The sequence below is a fragment of the Lotus japonicus genome, chromosome 1 (genome assembly GCF_012489685.1).
Source record: "Lotus japonicus ecotype B-129 chromosome 1, LjGifu_v1.2".
NCBI lineage: Eukaryota > Viridiplantae > Streptophyta > Magnoliopsida > Fabales > Fabaceae > Lotus > Lotus japonicus.
In genome coordinates, this window is record NC_080041.1 from 2,382,196 (window position 1) to 2,402,107 (window position 19,912).

At 35.5% G+C, this 19,912-nt stretch overlaps 1 protein-coding gene and 1 long non-coding RNA gene across 4 annotated transcripts; one reads left to right on the forward strand and one right to left on the reverse strand.

The window, feature by feature from the left end:
• The first annotated feature begins 7,237 nt into the window (after positions 1 to 7,237).
• LOC130733021 (zinc finger CCCH domain-containing protein 18-like) lies at positions 7,238 to 11,913 on the forward strand. 3 transcript variants are annotated; one of them, XM_057585059.1, is made up of 8 exons: positions 7,238 to 7,571; positions 8,258 to 9,190; positions 9,387 to 9,542; positions 9,635 to 9,814; positions 10,329 to 10,405; positions 10,710 to 10,880; positions 10,977 to 11,067; positions 11,393 to 11,913. In XM_057585059.1, the coding sequence occupies exons 2-8, from the start codon at positions 8,274 to 8,276 to the stop codon at positions 11,442 to 11,444; spliced, it is 1,644 nt and encodes a 547-aa protein (XP_057441042.1). In that variant the 5' UTR covers positions 7,238 to 7,571; positions 8,258 to 8,273; the 3' UTR covers positions 11,445 to 11,913. The 3 variants fall into 3 exon arrangements, with proteins under 3 accessions (XP_057441042.1, XP_057441041.1, XP_057441043.1); XM_057585058.1 differs by having other exon boundaries at positions 8,272 to 9,190; XM_057585060.1 differs by having other exon boundaries at positions 8,287 to 9,190.
• A 4,601-nt stretch (positions 11,914 to 16,514) lies between these two features.
• LOC130731507 (uncharacterized) lies at positions 16,515 to 18,396 on the reverse strand. The gene is made up of 3 exons (XR_009016705.1): positions 18,116 to 18,396; positions 17,944 to 18,004; positions 16,515 to 17,062 (listed from the first exon to the last, which is right to left on the reverse strand). It is a non-coding gene; the product is annotated as an uncharacterized LOC130731507 (long non-coding RNA).
• Positions 18,397 to 19,912: the final 1,516 nt, after the last annotated feature.

Below are 19,912 nucleotides of genomic sequence, written 5' to 3' on the forward strand. Positions count from 1 at the left end.
TCAACGTCCTTTCTTGCTCCTTCTTGTCTTTTCGCAAATTTTTGCCTTTTTTCTCCTTGCGGCATTGGGATGGTCTTCACAAATGTAGCCCACGGGGGATAGATACCGTCTGCTAGATAGTATCCCATGTTATACATTGTTCCATTCACGCTAAAGTTCACCATGGGAGCATTTCCACTCAAAACCTCATTGAAAACCGGAGATTGATTTAGCACATTAATGTCATTGTTAGAACCTGCAATGCCAAAAAATGCATGCCAAATCCACAAGTCTTGTGATGCCACTGCTTCAAGCATGATTGTGGGCTTTCCATGATCACCTCGGGTGAATTGACCTTTCCACGCAACTGGACAATTCTTCCATTCCCAATGCATACAATCAATAGAACCCAACATACCTGGAAATCCACGAGACTCGCCCCATTGAAGTAAGCGGGTAATGTCTTCCTGGTTCGGGCGCCTCAAGTATGTTTCACCAAATACTGCACACACACCTTCCACAAAATTCTTTAAGCACTCAATTGCAGTACTTTCACCAATTCGAACGTACTCGTCAACACTGTCAGCAGGTGATCCGTACGCCAACATACGAATAGCGGCGGTGCACTTTTGTAATGGTGACAGGCCTTGTCTTCCAACTGCATCGACAGACATTAAAAAGTACGGGTCATGAGACCCAAGGGCCCCTACAATTCTGAGGAACACATGCTTTCGCATTCGAAACCTTCGTCGGAAAAGCTCTTCCGTGTACACAGGATTTTCGGAGAAGTAGTCATTCCACAACCGCTCGTTCCCAGCTTCACGATCTCTCTCTATCACCTTTCTTGTTCGCTTGGGCCTAACGGTGTTGGCACGTCGTTGATAAAACTCCATCTCCTCCTGCATCATATCTTCTATAGTCGTGTCATTGATAAGTTCGTCAATGACAACGTCGTAAATGTCCAAGTCGGCCATATTGTTTGGATCCATTCTATGACACAATGAGAAACTATCAGTGTAATTGGATAGGAGGAAGAAAATATGAGAGGACAAAACAACTCTTGAATGTTGAGATGAATGAAATATGACATGTATAAATAAGAGAAACAACAACGGCTATATTCTCCAACGGCTATATTCCACAACGGCTATATTCCCCAACGGCTATATTCCCCAACGACTATATTCCCCAACGGCTATATTCTCCAACGGCTATATTCCACAACGGCTATATTCCCCAACGGCTATATTCCACAACGGCTATATTCCCCAACGGCTATATTCCCCAACGGCTATATAGAACACATAAGTAGAAACGCAGTACACATTAAGAAAAATTCGAATACTGAAATTACAACACTGATGCAATACACATAAGTAGAAATGCTAAAATTACAACACTGATGCAATACACATAAGTAGAAATGCTAAAATTACAACACTAATGCAGAATCAATAAGTAGAAATGCTAAAATCACAACATTGGCACACGCTAAGAAAGACAACAACAAGAATTAAGACATTCCTAGTTCTTTCATGGCGAATTCAACTAGGCGCTGATGCGTTGCTAACTGCACCTCGTTCATTTGTGATGTGTCCTCCATAAGGATATCTTTGTATTCCTTCAATAACCGCGCCTTTTGAAGTTTGTTTTTTTCCTTTTTCACCTCCAGTTCTTCAGTCTTGAGCTTCTCAAAACTCGCAAGGAATCCCAGTTTAGCTTTCCCGATGGCTATCATCTCGGAGTTAGGAACATAATCGAGATCACTTGAAGCTGTGTCTCCTACTTTGGCCTTCCTTTTCTGGTTCTTTTTTCCCAACGGGCGGGTTGCTGGTTGTGTGGCCTCATATTCGTCGCCCTCGATTGATGCACTCCGGTCAGACGATGTTGCATACACCCCATCTACTGACTTCTTCTGCCTCGTTGAACTGGTTGTCATAAATGTTCCCTTCCACTTTGGTTCATCCTTCACCAACCGCCATTCATTCTCATGTTTGAAATCTTTACCTGTATCTACATGATATAATTGATGCGCCGTAGCCATGATGTCCTTATCTGAGTGTCCACTTTTCCAATGATTGACGGCTTTAGTGTGGCAACCGACAAATTTTTGAAGATCAGCATTCAATTTATTAAAATGAGATTTCAGGGATAACCATGTCCTCGAAGGAGAGGCATCGTCGCGGTACTCCTCATATTGGGCTCGAATCTTATTCCAAAACAAATCTGACTTTTGCTCATTTCCCACGACCCGATCGGTAGAAACGTTGAGCCATGATTGAAGAAGAAGTATATTATCTTTACCACTCCATTTGGTGCGTTTCTTTCCGGATTCTTCAAGATCAATATCATCTAGACCCCGTTGAGTAGAAAATTCAGGCTCATCGGGCATAGCCTCACATTGTGTACTTGAGACTTTTGAACTACTGCTGCTACCAGTAGGAGGTGCTTGGTATTGTGGTGGATACATGCAATATTGTGGATTGTTTGGATAAGACATTTGTGATGGATATGATCCCATTTGACCCTGAGGTTGGTTTTGATGGTAGAACGATTGTGGAAACATTTGATACGAAGGATTTTGAACATTACCACCGGTGTGAGGAGGTTGGTTTTGAGGGTGACACATCTGCGGATGTTGGCTTTGTGGTTGATACATTTGCGGATGTGGGTTTTGTTGTTGGAACATCAGCATAGGTTGGCTTTGCGGGCGAATCACCTGCGAATGTTGGTTTTGTTGTTGGAACACCATCATAGGTTGGCTTTGCAGGTGAATCATCTGCGGAGGTTGGTTTTGTGGCGGAAACATAGGCGAAGGTTGCAAACCTTCACTTGTAGGAGGTGTTTCATTGTCGAGCAGTGGATAATATTGCTCATAAGGATTAGACATTGTGAGAAATTTGAGAATTTTTGGACAAGAGAGAAATTGTGGGAGTAAATGTTGGTGTTTCAAATGGTCTACTGCACTATATATAAGGTAAAGAATCTGAGAATTGAAAAAACGGTCGGAGAATTGAAAAAACGGTCAGAAAACGGGCAGAAAAACCGGTCAAACCGGTCAATTTAAAAAAATTCAAAAAAAAAAAAGCCCAAACGGGCAGAAAACCGGCACCAGCCGGTGGGATGACCGGCTCAGCCGGTCACCCACTATATAATCTACTTTTCCTCCCTCACTCTCCATTCTAACCCTAGCCGCTCCTCTCTTCTTCCTCTCTTCTCTCACGCAGCTTCTCCTTCGTCCTCTTCTTCTCCTTCGTCCTCTTCTTCTCCAACCTCACCAACCGATCACCAACCGATCACCTGCGTCCTCTTCTCCTTCGTCCTCTTCTTCTCCTTCGTCCTCTTCTCCTTCGTCCTCTTCTTCTCCTTCGTCCTCTTCTCCTTCGTCCTCTTCTTCTTCCTCACCAAACCCTCCTCACCGCCACCTCACGGCCTCCTCACCCTCACCACCGCCACCTCACGGCCTCCTCACCCTCACCACCCTCCTCACCGCCACCTAACACCCACAACCTCAAACAAAACCCACCTCTCTGCCACCAAACACCCACAACCACAACCAAAACCACCTCACCGCCACTGACCCGCCACCAAACAACCTTCACCGCCACCAAAACCGCCCCCTCACCGCAACCAAAACACACCCCAGCCGCCACCAAAGCTTCAATCTCGACCCAAATCGCCCCTCAAGCACTGGATCGGAGACATGCAAGCCTTCCTCAAGGGCCACCCTCTGCCACCGCCACCAGATCAGAGAAAATGAGCGGATCGGAGCTCCTGTTCTTCCCTTTCAGCTTCTGTGTTTTTTTATTTTTTTTCTATGTAAAAAAATTTATCTTCTGTTGTAAATAAATTTGTACATCTTCTTTCTTCTAAAACATTTCATTATAATTTTGTATTTATTTTATTGTTGAATAAAATTTCTGGAATTCTGGTTTAAGAGCAAGCACTGTGTTGATTTCCTTCATTCTGTTTCGTTTCCCTCTGGATTCAGTTGAAGCAAGTGAGAGAAAATATTACTTTTTAATGTTAAGGAACCAAAAAGCAGAGTTCCTTGCACAAGGAACTCTGCACTGTAGTTAAGAAACTAAAACTGCCACATAGATCAGCTCCAATGCTGCAAAAAATAAGAAACGGTTCCTTAGCAACTCCAACTGGTCTAAGAAACCAGCGTTGGAGTTGCTCTAACGAATGGAAAATAATTCTTTGATCAGCGTCCAGCTCCCTACAGCTTACTACAGCGATTGTGAGACGAGAAATTAGTCTCACGGCTACCCGCTGTGTAGGTACATTGGTTAAGTAAATGAAAACATAACTATTTATTTTTTACACTTCTAAGCTACCAACTAGATTAACTTTAATTCTTTCTTCATTTGGTATTCAGAGGATTTGTAAGATGAAGTATGAAGATAAACCATTGAACAATTCCTTCACCGTTCTCCTTAGCTACTCTATAGCACTTGACTGAAAGTGTCCTCCCTTATTATGCATCCGTATTTCTGTCTTGCCCTGTAGATCAACTTACAGGAGTTTGAAAAAATTGATGTTTTGTTTGGGTGGAGGTATAAAAATGAGAGGAATGAGTATGAGTGGAGATAATAAAGATAAAATGAGATGATTTTGAAGTTTTTGAGATTTGAAGAAAAATATGAGAAAAAATAAGAGTCCAGGGGATATTATTACAATTTTACCTTTGTATACATTTATATAAACTTTTAAAATATTAGTATAGATTTTTAATTTGTTTCATTCAGTAAGTTTCCAATAAATAATAAAAATATATAATATTATAAACTTGTTCTTGATAATTTATTCTTAAACTATATAGTTTTTTTTGTAAAAATTAAAATAAATATATTTTTCTTAAAAATGGCAAAATTTTGAAAAGATAGAAAAATTGACATAATAGGAAAAGAGATTGGATTTCCACCTTTTATTCATTTTCATGGCACCATTTGCTTGGGAAAAAACATGGTGGGTCCCACTGTCATTCCTTTGTTTTGTTTTGGTTGCTTATTTTTAAAAAAGTTAAAGGTGTGTTTGATATCTATTTTATTTTTATGTATTTTTTTTTGGTATTTACATCCAGGAACTGATCACCCTTTGGATGTCATCAGATTCGAGATTTAGTTACAGTTAAGGCTCCTCATCCCTCACCCAGTGTGTATTATGTGGGGATCGAACCCGAGAGCTCTTCTCACACACTCAGCCTGCGTTGCCAACTGAGCTAGAAACAACTTTTAAATTTTTTATTGAAGAGAAATTTTTTTTAGTTAATATTTTGCAACGTTAAAAAATCATAATTTGAAAATTAAAAATAGAACAAAAAAAATTGACTAGAAATAAGAGTCTTATTTTTTCTTTAAGATTAAACTTTTACTTAACGATTGTGAGAGACTAATCTTTTAAAGGCATTAAGTTCAATTAAAGTAAGGTTTGCTTCTCTTGATAAATTTTTTCTAGATACATTGCCAATGTTGAAACCATTGCTAGCACACTTAAAAGTTCCAGGCCAATTGGCCAAACTTTGTTGGTATCAAGTTTTTTTTTTTTTTGACATAACTTTGTTGGTATCAAGTTGGGTGTGTGACAATGAATTTTATGCAATTTCTGTATTTAAGCCATCTGCTACAACCTTGTAATGTCTTCCAGTATAAAATTAGGTGCCTAAGCTGCATTGTCAACAAGAAGAGAGTAAGTATAACAGGGAGTCACTACAAAGCTTACAAGTTACAAGTAATATAACTCTTGGATGTTGTGGCCCCTCCTAGAATTGCAATGGCCCCCTTTTACCATGACAAAGAACTAATTAGAACCCATGGAGGCCTAAGGGTGGACTTCTCAGTTCTCAACAAGTTGGCCATGTTTTTTTATGTGTGAACTAAAATTTCACCTGCCTAAAGTCAGAGTCTAATCTTGTAAAGATATAAAATCAACCAAAATAATTTTTACTCCTCTAACAAATATTTTTCTATACACACTACTAATGTAGTAATGTTCGAACCATCATCAACAGGCTTAAAAGATCCAGGTCATACTTTGTTGGTGTCAAGTTGGCTGTGTGACAAAGGATTTATGCAATTTCAGTATTTAAAGATGTGAGGCATTGTCCTATTGTGTGGTTGTGTTCCCTCCCAAACAAATTGAAATGTTCCACCACAAGCAAGCCTTACCCTATTTCCAAGGTCTACATTTTCCCTCCCACGGTCCCCGCTCTAACATGTTTGTTTTGGTCTACCCGCTCCACAATATTTGAGTTGCTGAATCTAAAGGATCATATCTAATGGTGCAGATTCCAACAGGGCCCCTTTTTTCCCTCAACAATCATTTTTATATATCTTTTTAAATTGAGGTTGATTACAAAGTATTAAGTATTCACCAATATGTGCTCATCCAAGTGTAACAGGATCAATTATTCTCTTGAGTATATGTTCTTTAAAAAAAAAAATTATTCTCTTGAGTATATGTGGTTCCAATTCAATCATTGGATTTATATATCTATGTGTAACATATTACTGGGAGAGTCAATGTTTTACTGTGTGATTATATATAGAAATTCCAATGGCTAGTTACATAGTTAAAAGTATATGTTTAAATCTCTAACGTTAAAAGTTTGACTTAAGATAACAATTTTAAGTATATCTTTAACTTTCATCACAAATGATTAAAATTGTAAGAATAATTTAGTACACAAAATACATATAAGAAATTAATTTCTTACCCATTAAATGAAATGTTATTTTGAGAAAAAAGTCAACAATGAATCTTTACAATAATGTAATTTTAAGATAAATCTTCATTTCCAACTTACCTTATAAAACATTTTTCTTATATTTTTTAAATAGGAATGTCTAAATCATTTAATATAAATATTGAGTAAAATCACCTATAATATAAGTGACTTAATAATATTTTTACAAGTGCCTTAAAAATTCTAAATATTATTGGAATATCTGATATTTGAGTGATTTTACACTTGAGAAAAACAAATCTACCTTTATGCCACTCAAAACTGAAAAGACAGATAGATATACACACTGACATTGCCGACTTTGCTGTTCAGTTGAAGAGTTACACAATCCTAATTCTAGCACGTTTGCTTTTCCAATTACCAACAAATCACTAATTTAATTAATTAATTATTTATTTATTTTATGAAAATGTTGAAGGGTGTTTTAACTTTTAATTAATTATTAATTAATAATTAATAGAGGAAGTTCCAAGCAGTTATGATCCTTCGAGCATTAAGCAAAATATTTTGCCTCAAATCTGTGACTCTTTGACAGCTGTGAATGATTTTATCAAAAAGTTTTAAACTTTGAAGCCCAAAACAACAAATTTCACAACACTGAACACAGTCACATACATATTCAGTAGTGTACTTGCTTCAGTTACCGAGTTCAACTCAACCATTTCACTTTCTTCAACAGAACTCCGAAAACAGAGAGAGTTTGAGAGAGATAACAACTACCCATTTTTCCTTTTTACTCTCTCAATGCACTGGAACTAGAAAGATTTGATTTTTGTTCTTGTTGAGACATAAAGACTGGTTCTTTAAACCCTTGCAGCATTGTTCATCTCCTTCTCTTTGATGGGTAAGCAAGAAACTTTGAAAAGTTTGTTTCTTTATCTCATACTCTCTTAGATTGTTGTTGATTTTGCAAATGTGGGTGTGTTTGGTTGTGACAATTTCTTTCTTTCTTTCTTTCTTGTATTTTTTTTTTGTTTTTGATTTTGTTGGCTTTGGAATTTTTGTTGTGTGATTTGCTTTGAGTCTTGGAGAGAACGTTTATGGTAATTTCTGAATGTGTTTCCTTATTTTTCTACATTTGGAGAGAGGCCCATTTTCATTTTGCATTAAAAATACTTCCTTTTTGGGTGGTGACAGAGAAAATTGAGGAAAATAAAGTGCAAAATGGAGTAAATTTTTTGTTTTGTCAATTATAAAAATCTTACCCTCTTCGTGTGTTGTTGCTAGGTTATTCATAACTTGGTTTATGGAATAGGGTACCTTTTTGTAGAAGAACATAGCCTTTTGTGTTTCTGTTAGGTTTGTAGAATCTTTTCCCCAGAACTAGTACTTTTTTTGGTCAGTCATTTCTTAGGGTTTGTTTTCTCTGCAAGTTTCCTTGTAAAGTGAAGATTGTTTTTTTCTTTTCATTTTGTTGTTTTCCATGAGTTTTGTGCTAAATCTTTAATGATGCGGAGTTGAGATTCTTTTTACTAGTTTTCTGATCAAGTGTTCACTCAGTTTTGTTAATTTTGTTTTAACTTTTCGCAGTGGTGAGATAAAAGCTATGGATATTTCAGACTACACAAGGATTGTATTTGACAAAATTCAGAAATTTGAGCCTGAGCATGCTTCAAAGATAATTGGCTATCTTCTTCTGCAAGACAATGGTGAGCAGAAAATGGCGAAATTGGCTTCGTGCCCGGACCAATTCATCGGCGAAGTCGCGTTTAAGGTGAAAACCGATCTTCAAAGGTTGGCTATTAAATCAGCCGTAATTCCAATTTTGCCTAACCCTCAGCAAGGTTTAAGCCATTTAGCAGTAATCTCTCCCAGAAATCTTCCTTCGCCACCAAACTTCCAGGTTCCCTCTCCCTATTGGGATCCACTGTCTGCTAGAAATACCAATACTAATCCAGAATATAGGGCAATGAATTACTTGGATTCTATGATAGAACTTCAGAAACAGACACAGTTGTTGAGTTTAGAGGATCATATAGAACCTGCAAATACTGGAACTGGAGGAATTGGAATTCCCAGTGATTACTTTGGCTTAGATGCTTCTGCAGCTAATGTGGGTGGAAAATCTGGCAGAAGGTTTTCGAGCCTGTCAGAATTTCCGTTGAAGATCTGTCACTATTTTAACAAAGGATACTGTAAGCATGGAACTAACTGTAGATACTATCATGGACATGTACTCCCTGAGAATTTCTCTCAGATGTATGGAAATGACACTAATAGTGAGGATCAAGTGTTTTCACAAGGGTCACTAGCACAGTTGGAGTCAGAAATTATTGAGCTCCTGAAACAGAAAAGAGGCCATCCAATGTCAATTGCTTCACTGCCAATGGCGTACTACGATAGATATAAGAAGGTATTGCAAGCAGATGGTTATTTGACTGAGAGCCAGAGACATGGTAAGTCTGGCTATAATTTGACAAAGCTTCTTGAGCAACTGAATGGCAGTATTCGGCTAATCAGCAGGTGACCTCTATAAACTTCTATGAGCCCGTTCGGTTATAGACCAAAGAGCATTTATTGGAGGTTATATGGTATTTTTTCTAGTATAGAAGCTCCTATAAGTGCTATTTGGTGCATTTTCAAACAGGCTCATATGTTCTTACATATTGAATTGAATGTCTCTTACTCTAGTTTGAATTTTATCATGGTTGATTTACAGGCCTCATGGGCAGCATGCGGTGGTTCTGGCAGAAGATGCCCCAAAATACATTAGAGAGGGTGATTCTGCTCAAAATATTAGTGCATCGCGACAAATATATTTGACATTTCCAGCTGACAGCACTTTCACAGAGGAAGATGTCTCAGACTACTTCAAGTATTTTTTTGGTTTAACTACCTCAGCATATTCTCTTCTTTGCAGCTAATTGTTTGTGTTGATGAATTTCCTTTACATATTTGGCTTTGTAGCACATTTGGGTGTGTTGAAGATGTTAGGATCCCGTGCCAGCAGAGAAGGATGTTTGGATTTGTGACTTTTGCTGACCCAGAAACTGTTAAAATGATTTTGGAAAAGGGGAATCCCCACTATGTTCGTGGGTCTCGGGTGCTTGTGAAACCTTACAAGGAGAAGGCTAAGACTTTAGAAAGGTGAATTCCTTGTCTTTTCCTTTCATATGGATTTATTTATAAGCTCTTTATGGCTTCAAATTCTCATTTAATATTTAGATAAGCTTGAAATGACTATTTAATTGTCAATTTGTCATCAATCTTGACAAGAGTTAGTATAATTTAGTGAAAGCTTATTCCTTGTTGTGATTCTCTAGTTCTTAGTTCTTCCTCTGTCCTCAATCCCCCTATTTATAGTACTATTCAAACTTCAGGGGTATATCTTAGTCTTTATAAAATGTTTTTGCGCAAGGTTTTCCTTCTAGAGATAAGCTATTATTTCTCAGAACGTTTTCCTTAGTCCTAGAGGAATACACATTTTTTTCTGCTTCAGAGGGTACACAAAACACAAAACTTATGATTAGTATATAGTTATCTGAAGTTTCAAAATTTGTCTATATACTAGTATATAGTTATACATGCATTTTGAAAAAGTTTCTATATTGAATATCTTTTTCCCCATTAATAATTTCTGTATCTTCCAATTTGGATGCAGGAAGTACGGAGACAGAGGAGAGCACTCTGTTTATTGTTCACCACACTATGTAGACTTGGACTCTGAACTTGACTCAAGTATGACATAATCTACTTTGAAACCTAATTATCTCTTATGGTTAACATATTACAACAGCTTATTTTATGCCTTTATGATTAGCATTCTAATGTTATTTAGCTGTTTCAATTGAGCCTATTTGAATGCGAACCCAAGAGCACTTTTTAGAGCTTATCTAGTTTTTTTTTTCTGGTAGATAAGATCCAATAAGTTCTCTTTAGTTTGTATCCAAACATGATCAATTATTTGCGATGTGTTTGTGCTTCGCTTTCTTTCTTTTTTGTGGAAGACGCCATTGAAAAACCCAATGCAAAATTCATGTAGTGCCAATAAGTACTGGGAACCATAGATCTATAAGGAGGCAGCTGATTGAAGAGCAGGAGCAAGCCCTTGAATTTCAAAGGAGACGGCTTGCACAGTTGCAGTTTCTCCAACAACCTTTGTCCACTTCGCCTCATTTTGGTGTCTCCATTGATGAATTAAGAGTTCCAGATGGTGTGTAATAATACAGATTACATTTTTGCTTATCAAGTTTCAGTGTGTTCTTCCTATCCTTCTTTGTTATGCTAATTGAAGTAATTTCTCTTGCAGATAATTTCAATCTCCAGCCTTCAGAATCTTTAAGTTCTGCTCCGAATGATAGACCCAAGCAGGCAGACACCGATTCCTCTGATGAGAACAGGCATGCTTCAATTTCTAATAGATTTCTATTGCTCTTCCACAATCGTCTGCTATGCCTTTTTATATATTTTGTAATTACTCCAGTGTATTCTTTATAGTTATACCCATAGTTAGTAACTTGACTTGTGATATATTACTTGGAAATGGAATGTACATTTCAAGTCCTATGGTTAAGTGGTTTTGTCAATTCCTTATTTAAAATCCCTAATTCAAACACCTATTCATCATTTTTATGACGGCCATACTTTTCCTGTCACAATTCATGTTTTGTTAACTATGGATGATATTATTGTTTATTGATTTATTTTATTTGTAATTTTTTACAGCCATCAAGGATTCGATCTCCCGGACAGTCCATTTTCTTTTGCCAACATATAAAGTGAGATTTAGGCAGTCATGTAGTTTCAGAAACACACAGGAGAAATAGAGTTACAACAGATCCAGGCCTAAGGCAGAAGCTTTTTTTTGGTACATAATACAAGAACTATTTTCTCAACTAGCTCAGCAGTATAGTCAAATTCAGCAACTACATACAAGCAAGTGACATTTGAAGAATTTCCTCTTCACAACTGGGATTGCTGGAATTATAACATTTAATGATACATGTAAGAAGGTTATAGTTTTCATCAGACTTGGTTTTTAGCATAATCATGTAGTTACTAGTTAGGACTTTTCCAAAGTTATAGTGAATGAAAAAAATCAGGTATATGGGTTATTACAGTTTTAGGTGAAGTTTGAAGAACCTTTTTTGAATCTATGGTTATGGTCTGAGGAGCTAGTTTACTCAGTATGAACAACTTCAATAGCAGTTTATGGTAAGCCAATTTGAAGTATTTTGCATTCTTTATTAACTTTTGGATGCCTCTTCTTTGTCCTGATAAAATGGTTCAAGTGCTTAAGTCATAATCAAAATGATTTGGTTTCGATTTGGAACACCTTAATGCAAATAACTTGCTTCCCAGCCATAAGTGTGTGGTGTTTATTTCTTTATTTGTCCTGTTTTTTTGGCTTTGTTTGGCATAGATTTTTGTGGTAGTGAGAGGAATATTTGTCGTTCTACATGAGTTTTCAATCTTGAATATGAACGACGGGAATTGAGTGATGCGGGCCATCATTGACAAAGACATTGGTGAATGCATTCGTTTGTGGAAAGTGACATTCATGGATGATATGATCTTAGAGTTGAGACACATAAGTTGTACTATATTTTGAATTGAATATATCCTAATGAAAATGAATAAACATCTGTTCTACCGAACCAATTCTACTTGGTTAAAATTAATTTTAGTTAGTTTAAAACTTTTGGGGGTAATGGGAAAATTGATTTCATTGGTCAATAATTGGTTTCATTTGCCACAACATTTTGAGATTTTACATTCAAATTTCGTAACATTACTCCAAAAAGCCACTTTGTTATAAAGATTTTCAAAGGGGATTGGTTTTGATATCATCCCTTCTTAGTTTTAGTGCCATCCCTTATTTATCATAAATCCAAAATATCTTTTATTAAAATAAAAATTTACACTTATAAGTGAGAAATCACGGTGAGAATTTTATGTTGCATTTGTGATCCTTGCAGCAACACTTATAAGTTTGAATTTAAGTTGATTTTCACACTTTTAAGTGAGAACTCATGGTGATTTTCGCACTTAAAAGTGAGAAAATTTATTAGACATAAAAAAAAGTGCATTTCGCACCTACTACGAGTGCGGAAAAAAGACGATGTATCCAATAAAAAACTTTGAAAAACACCAAAAAAAAAAAAAGAGAAGTGATTGCAAGTCCAACCTCGATGGTGAATATTTGAAGAGCTGATGGTGATGGGTAAGATGAAAAATGAAGAGGATAGATGGTGGTGACAATGGTGGGGTTTGAAGAAAAAGAAGAGGGTGGATTGTGAAGGATAGAAAGAGGATAGCGGGATCATTAGATTTGGCACCCCAATCATTAGAAATGTCACCCCACTTACGGAAACTCAGTTTCCGAAATATTTCAGAAATAAGGTTTCCGAAGCAGTTTTTTACTCAAAAGTGTGGTTTTTTACTCAAAAGTGTGGTGTTAGATGTATTTTGAACTAAAAATCACGAATTAATTTCGGAATCTAAGATTCCGAAATAATTCGGAACTTGAAAATCCGAAAATTGGGGGTGTGAAATCTAATGGTTGGGATGGCAAATCTAGCTCTCGGATAGCGGTTGTGAGGTTGGTGAAAGATAAGAAGATGATAGGTAAGGGATGAAATTTGTTTTTAAGGGTATTTTAGTAAAATGTGAAAAAAGGTATGACATGAGAATCAATTGAGGTGTCACCAAAATAAATGCCCATCTTCAAACGTCATTTTAACTCATATTTATCAGATGTAATTTTAGTTAAATCAATTATGTTTGGAATCAATTCCGCAAATGTTGATCCAAACATACTTCGGGGTGTGTTTTGATACAAATGAAAAATTACAGTGAACCAAAATCAAGGTGGACATAAACAATTTTCCTTAGCTTATGAAAAATATGCACTAGTGCGCTTGAGTTTCAATTTAGCTCATGTATTCAAATATATATTGTACTTGAATTTCTATTGAACTTAGACCAAATTAATTTGGTAAACTTTTATTTCTCCATTCATTCATTAGAATGTGTTTTTTTATTGGATTGCAGCTAGAATGAAACCAAATATATACACATACATACATATATATATATGATAAAGATATTTTTATATGAGAATACTAGTATTTTTTACCCGTGCGATGCACGGGGATATTCATTTTGTTGTTTGTGTGATATCTGTATTATTTTTTAAAGATAATTTTTGAAATTAAATAACAAAAATTATTTTAGATATACGAATTATAAATTTATAAGTTTTCCTTTTCGCAACAAATGTGTTTGTTTTTTTTTGTTGACGCGCAATTATTGTATTTATTTGTGTTTATTTTGTATTTGTTTATCTTAATGGTACGTTGTTTACTTTTTTTTATGTAACAAATTAATAGTTTTTCATAAAATAAATTTAATAGTTTATTAAAAAGAGTTGAAGTAACCTATAAGAGCTAATAATAGACATTGAGAATTTTTATTTTTGGCAAGGAGAATAATTACATTGGGAATAAAACTTAGAATAATTAATTGATTCATATTAACTACTCCGTCCCCATTTATAAGTCACATTTTTTGAGTTTTTTTTTGTCCCTAATTATAAGTCACTTTGTAATACCAATGCAACATTTAATATTTGTTTCCAATACTAACCTCATATTTAAGATGAAAGAGGTAGTTATATTTGAAAAGTTTTAATTTGGAGAGAGAAATTCTAAGGGTGACATTGGAAACGCTATGTTTTTGTCTTACAAATTTATTGCTTTTAACTATTTTTCTTAATCTAAGATAAGTAGTTAAAAGTGACTTATAATAGGGTACGGAGGGAGTATTGTTTATTGTCATGGAAAATAAGAGTGTTATAGGAAACTATCATCTTTGTAATTTAAAAGAAATTCTCCTATCTAATGGAGTAAATAATAATCTTGTTATCAACACCCTATTTCCAATATTGGCTTAATTGCACTTTTGGTCCCTGATGTTTGACCTTTGTGCACTTTTGATCCCCTTTGTTTTAATTGCGCGATTTTAGTCCCCTTTATTCCAATTTGTGACAATTGGGGTTTTCCGTCAAATCTCAGTTAAATCCGTGACGCCGTTAGCTTACACATACAGATGACTTGGATTTTACTATTTTAAATAATAAAAATAGTTTCAGTAATTTAAAAGAAAAACCTAAATGATTCATCATCATCATCTCTAAACAACATCATCTCCCAACATCATCATCTACACATTCCAACAGATTAATCAGTGTTTCTTAGAAGTGTACCGTTAACTATCAGACGTGTACCGTTGGAATTGTGTATTCGAAAACCCCATTTGACGTAAAATCCAAGTCATCTGTATTCGAAGTACAATTGGGGTTACACAATTCTTAGAATCTAGGTATCACATTTGCTTCGAATACATATGTTCTCATTCAGCTAACTATCAGACGTGTACCGTTACACATTCCAACAGATTGATCAGTGTTTCTTAGAAGTATTAATGGAACACCAATTTTTAGCTATAATTGATTATTAGGTAAATCCGAAGAGTTTATTGTATTCAAAAACTCATGTGTGTGAACATCACCCGAATTGTCATGATTTTTGTCTGATGTAAATGTGCTATCTGTACTCAGATAAATTGTCTCTTCTTCAGACAACAATAACATCATATATTCATATACAATGTTGAAAAACTGTGAATTTGTGTAAGTTTATAGGAAAAACGAATAAGTAACTAAACTTTAGAAGTCATTGGATGAGATAAATGTGGGATAAGAAATTCATGAGAAATGTCCACACTCTCAATTTATATTATGTTTGCTATTTCTTGTTTGATATTAATTTGAGAAAGGAGACGACTAAGTATATATAATTGTTCTGTTTCCTTCTTGTTGTTTCTGTTTTGCTTTGGTTTGTTGTTCTTGTTTTTTTTTTTTTTTTTGGCTGTATCAGACCTTTGGGTTTTTGTCCCTTATTTATATATATTTGGTTTTTCTATAAAAAAAAATTAACTATTTAACTATTTTTTGTTTGTTACTATTTTTGTAATTTATATGCCTATAAAAAAACATGTAAATTCTAATGTTCTTGAAGTTGAATGCTTCTATTTTCCAGCCCCTTGAACCCATCCTTATTTTCTAATTCTGCACCTTTGCCTCTCAATCTTTCCCAACCACTTGTTTGTTTTACGTAGCGAACCACTGGCTCATGAATGAAAACTGTTGTTACACCATTAAGTGATGGCACTAAAGCATCCTTTGCTGAACTTTAGTGGCTCATTCCTGTTATAGAATTTCTAGAGTCAGAAAAATATCACAACACTAAATGGGCAGTCACTGACCCATGCTTGAAAACTATTATTACACCACTAAATGCACCCTTACCCATGACACTAAAGCATCCTTGAACTTTAATGGCTCAATTCTGTAGCACAATTTCTAGAGCCAGGAAATATTACAACACTAAATGACACTAAATTGCATGATTTGCAGAAACTCAAGCCAAAAGAGGATTTGAAAGTAGGGCATACCTAAAAGTTGTAGTGGTAATGAAGGCAACATGGAAAAGAGAAAACAGAAGGGGAAGGATCAGAATGTGAACCTCGCTCCTGTACTTTCTCACACTTGATATATTTTCACCATTCCCCCTGAAATTTGTATAATTTTTTTAAAAGTTTAATATGGGAACCTAATCTGAATGAACACACATGTGGTTCTGTGCTATCCTAGACGGACGGAATGATGTTGGAAGTTATAGAACAACATTAGTGTAGCAGAAAGAGATCAAGATGGGATTAGAAGTGAAATGAGATGATTGTGAAAAAGAAAGCAATGAAAAGCAAGTTCCCATTATGTAGTACTCAATTCCCATTATGTACTCTCTGGTTGTTGTGACACCTAAAAGCAAGTTCCACGTATTAAAAGTGTAGAAACACCATTTGTCAAAATTCATGAAACAATATACATTAGAATATAATGCAACACCCAACTTAGCAAGTAATGGATAAACTGATAAGAAAATTTGATAGAAAAAAAGGAAGAGGGGGCTGGTCATGCCATCACGGATGAGCATGGAGGAATCTCCTCTGGAAAGATTAAGTGAAATAATATGTAACCAAGCCATAACAGATAAAAAAAATCTCTTATGAAAAGAACCATTTCTCTAGCTATTTTTCCTTTGAATTTCCAGCAGAAGGCGTCAAGCTCCTAATTCTTCTTTCCCCTAATCTCTGTTAACCTTTAAGCCAATGCATATCTCTGCATCAGGTGGAGCTATCAGCATGATTCTTTCGTCGAAATCATTAAGTTTTTCCTAGTAATCTCAGCCATTTCCAGCTTCAAACTGCTTCTGATCTAGCAAATGCAGATTCCTGCTTTGGTTTGAACATTGGTGTTTCCCTGTAGGAATCCTGACCATTGTGACATACATTCTAGATATGAGAAGTATCAGATGAGTCATTAATAAATAAATATGAAATTAAATTCAGAATTACACAACTATAGTGTGACCTATTTCCATTAAGTAGTTAATGGAAATATAAAGTTTTATTGATATAGTTGCTTTTATACATCAAAGTTCAAACATTGCATGAACTATGCAGAAAGGAGAGATGGCTAGGAAACCAAAGTGACATTTTCTCATAGTCAGTGGATTTTTTAATCTCAATCTTATGATGTGTGATGTGTAGAATTAATGATTGGTCAATTCTAAAGCAAGTGGATAAAGACCTCATTCTAAGAACTGCAGCATGAGTACTCACTCTAATGTTTGAGATAAAAAAAAAATAGACACATATGATTTAGGATATATATGGCAACAATATACTTTAGTTGAAACCAATGGAGCTCGTTCACCAAGTATCTTCACATTTGGTAGGAAACTGAAATCAGAAGCAATCAAAGACATCTTTGGTAAATGAACCTCAAGTAATTTATGGGAAAAATTGGCATATGACAAATGCAAAAAAGTGGGAAAAAACATTTTTCATATCAGTCTTGAGGCATATCTAAGAGACTCTTACCAAGCAACGGGTTTGAAACCAACACATGTGTGGTTTTTGGTGACCTTTAGACTAAATGCTTTTGAGTGCAAATACTATAGTGGCTTCAGTTGTTCTGGTCTTATCCAACTAATGTAAAATGAAACTAAATTGGCAAGAAAAGGAAAGTTCCTAATAAGAAGTGCAACTACATAAGCACAAACGACACCAAATGCTCAATTGATTTAAACATTAAAAATATATCATAATTCAAGAGTATCCTGAAGCTTTACATCACTGAGAATACATACCAAAGCAAATACATCAAAACCCTTCATGATTTTCAGCCTTTTGCAACTCTCAGTGAACATCCTGCAAAAAGGTAAAATTTTCAGGAATTAAATATGAGACATTAAAACCAATTTTACAATCAAAACTGAAGAAGTATAGATCATGATAATGGAATTATAACAATTCATGGACCTTTTATTTCTCGAGTATTCCTTCATGGGCGACGACGAACGTGGTGGGTGCGGGAACCCATCGAGAGTCTCCGAGCTTTTGATATTTTGATCTTGCTACACTTTACCTCTTCCATGCTTTTGATTCCTTCAAGATTATATCCACCAAGTCTTTCAACTGTTGCTCCATAGTATATTCTGCTTCCCAATCTGCGAGAAATCCATTTCCCACTGAATATGGAACTCTCCCTGTTATCAATTCAAACAACATTACACCAAAGCAACAGATATTGCACTATATATGTGTAGAACTCTACCTTCCATTTTATAGAGTTTATAGATATGAGGGATCAAATCATTAAGATTAAAATTTGAAGTCATGTAACTTTCTTTCTAATAAATCACATCACATTTTAAGTGGTCATGTGACCATTAAATATTTTATCTTCATCATTCATGGCCTAATTTAACGGTCGTGATTTATTTCTAGGGTTTCAACTAAAAACATGTCTCACATATACTTAAATAGCAAATATTGGATATTTAGTTAACTGAGCAGTTGAGGTGTCAATATAATAATTTTTTATTTAGTTTATATATTGATTTATATAGTTGTTTTAGAATTATGTAACGGTTTTGTGGGCCGCAATAAATTGTTATTTTATTTTGTGAAAAACAGGTTGATTCATCTACAATACTCTCATCGTCTTCATCGCCATTAACATCTTCACTGGAAAGAAATTCTACCAAGATGTTCTCTTCTTCACCTGAAATTGCCAAAATGTTACTTTCAAAACTGAGAATCCAATCACCAATGTGAAGTTGATTAGAGTAGCACAAGAAGGGGGATGTTTGAATTGTGCCAACCAAAAACTTGGATTTCCAAATGATTGAAGGATTTATCATCCTTGTTGAAATCGTTTGGTGCGGCAGAAATATATGGCAGGGAAGTAGACGATGCACACCAACAATTTTATCCTGTTTCACCCCCAGAACGATAGGGCTACATCTAGTCCTTGACATCGCCAAGATTTCACTATCAAGTATCAATGACTTCTCCATACAAGTATTATTTGATCCCTGCCTCTTCAGGTAAAACAAGTATTCTTTGTCCCTGCCTCTTCAGGTAAAACAAGTATTCTTTGTCCCTGCCTCTTCAGGAAAACCAAGTATTCTTTGTCCTTGCCTATTCAGGCATACAAGTATTCTTTGGTCACTGCCTCTCCAGGCATTGTTGAGTATTCTTTGGACCCTGCCTCTCAAGGAAATACAAGTATTATCAGGACTCCTCCTCTACAACAATTTAAAGGACTTCTCCTCAAGCGATCATTCTCAAGATCATTTCATCTACAAATAGTCTCTTCTAATAAGAGTGATGATAGATACATTTAAGTTCATGAATCATAACGTATTTTGGATGAGGTTTTACTCTAAGTGTATACTTTATGTTCAGTTACATGAAAGAGTTACAAAGAATTTGACTTTTAAGAAAATCTACTTTCCATGTCGAAGCAGACGATATTGATGATCATCTCCGAGTGATGAGCTCTGAGGCTTCTTATTACGCTTAATTGAGTTGAGCATGCTCAATATTTGTGAACATAAGCACTTCTTCTTAAAGTCTTCACTTCTTCCCTTTATACTCTGAATCCTCTGTGTGGTATATTATAGCCGTTGAAGCTTGTTCTTCATGAAGATTCTAACTGTTGGATCAAACGGTACAAAGCGTACTTGCGTCAGAGTGTGGTACTGTTTGATTGAGACCTTATGCAAAAGAGATGTAATCTGTCATGTAGCAGGTAGCTTAGGTCCGAGCTTC

Coding starts and splice junctions, on each gene's coding strand:
- LOC130733021 (XM_057585058.1), top strand. Junction 9,191..9,386: donor AGTATTCGGCTAATCAGCAG/GTGACCTCTATA, acceptor GTTGATTTACAG/GCCTCATGGGCAGCATGCGG. Junction 11,068..11,392: donor GATTCCTCTGATGAGAACAG/GCATGCTTCAAT, acceptor AATTTTTTACAG/CCATCAAGGATTCGATCTCC.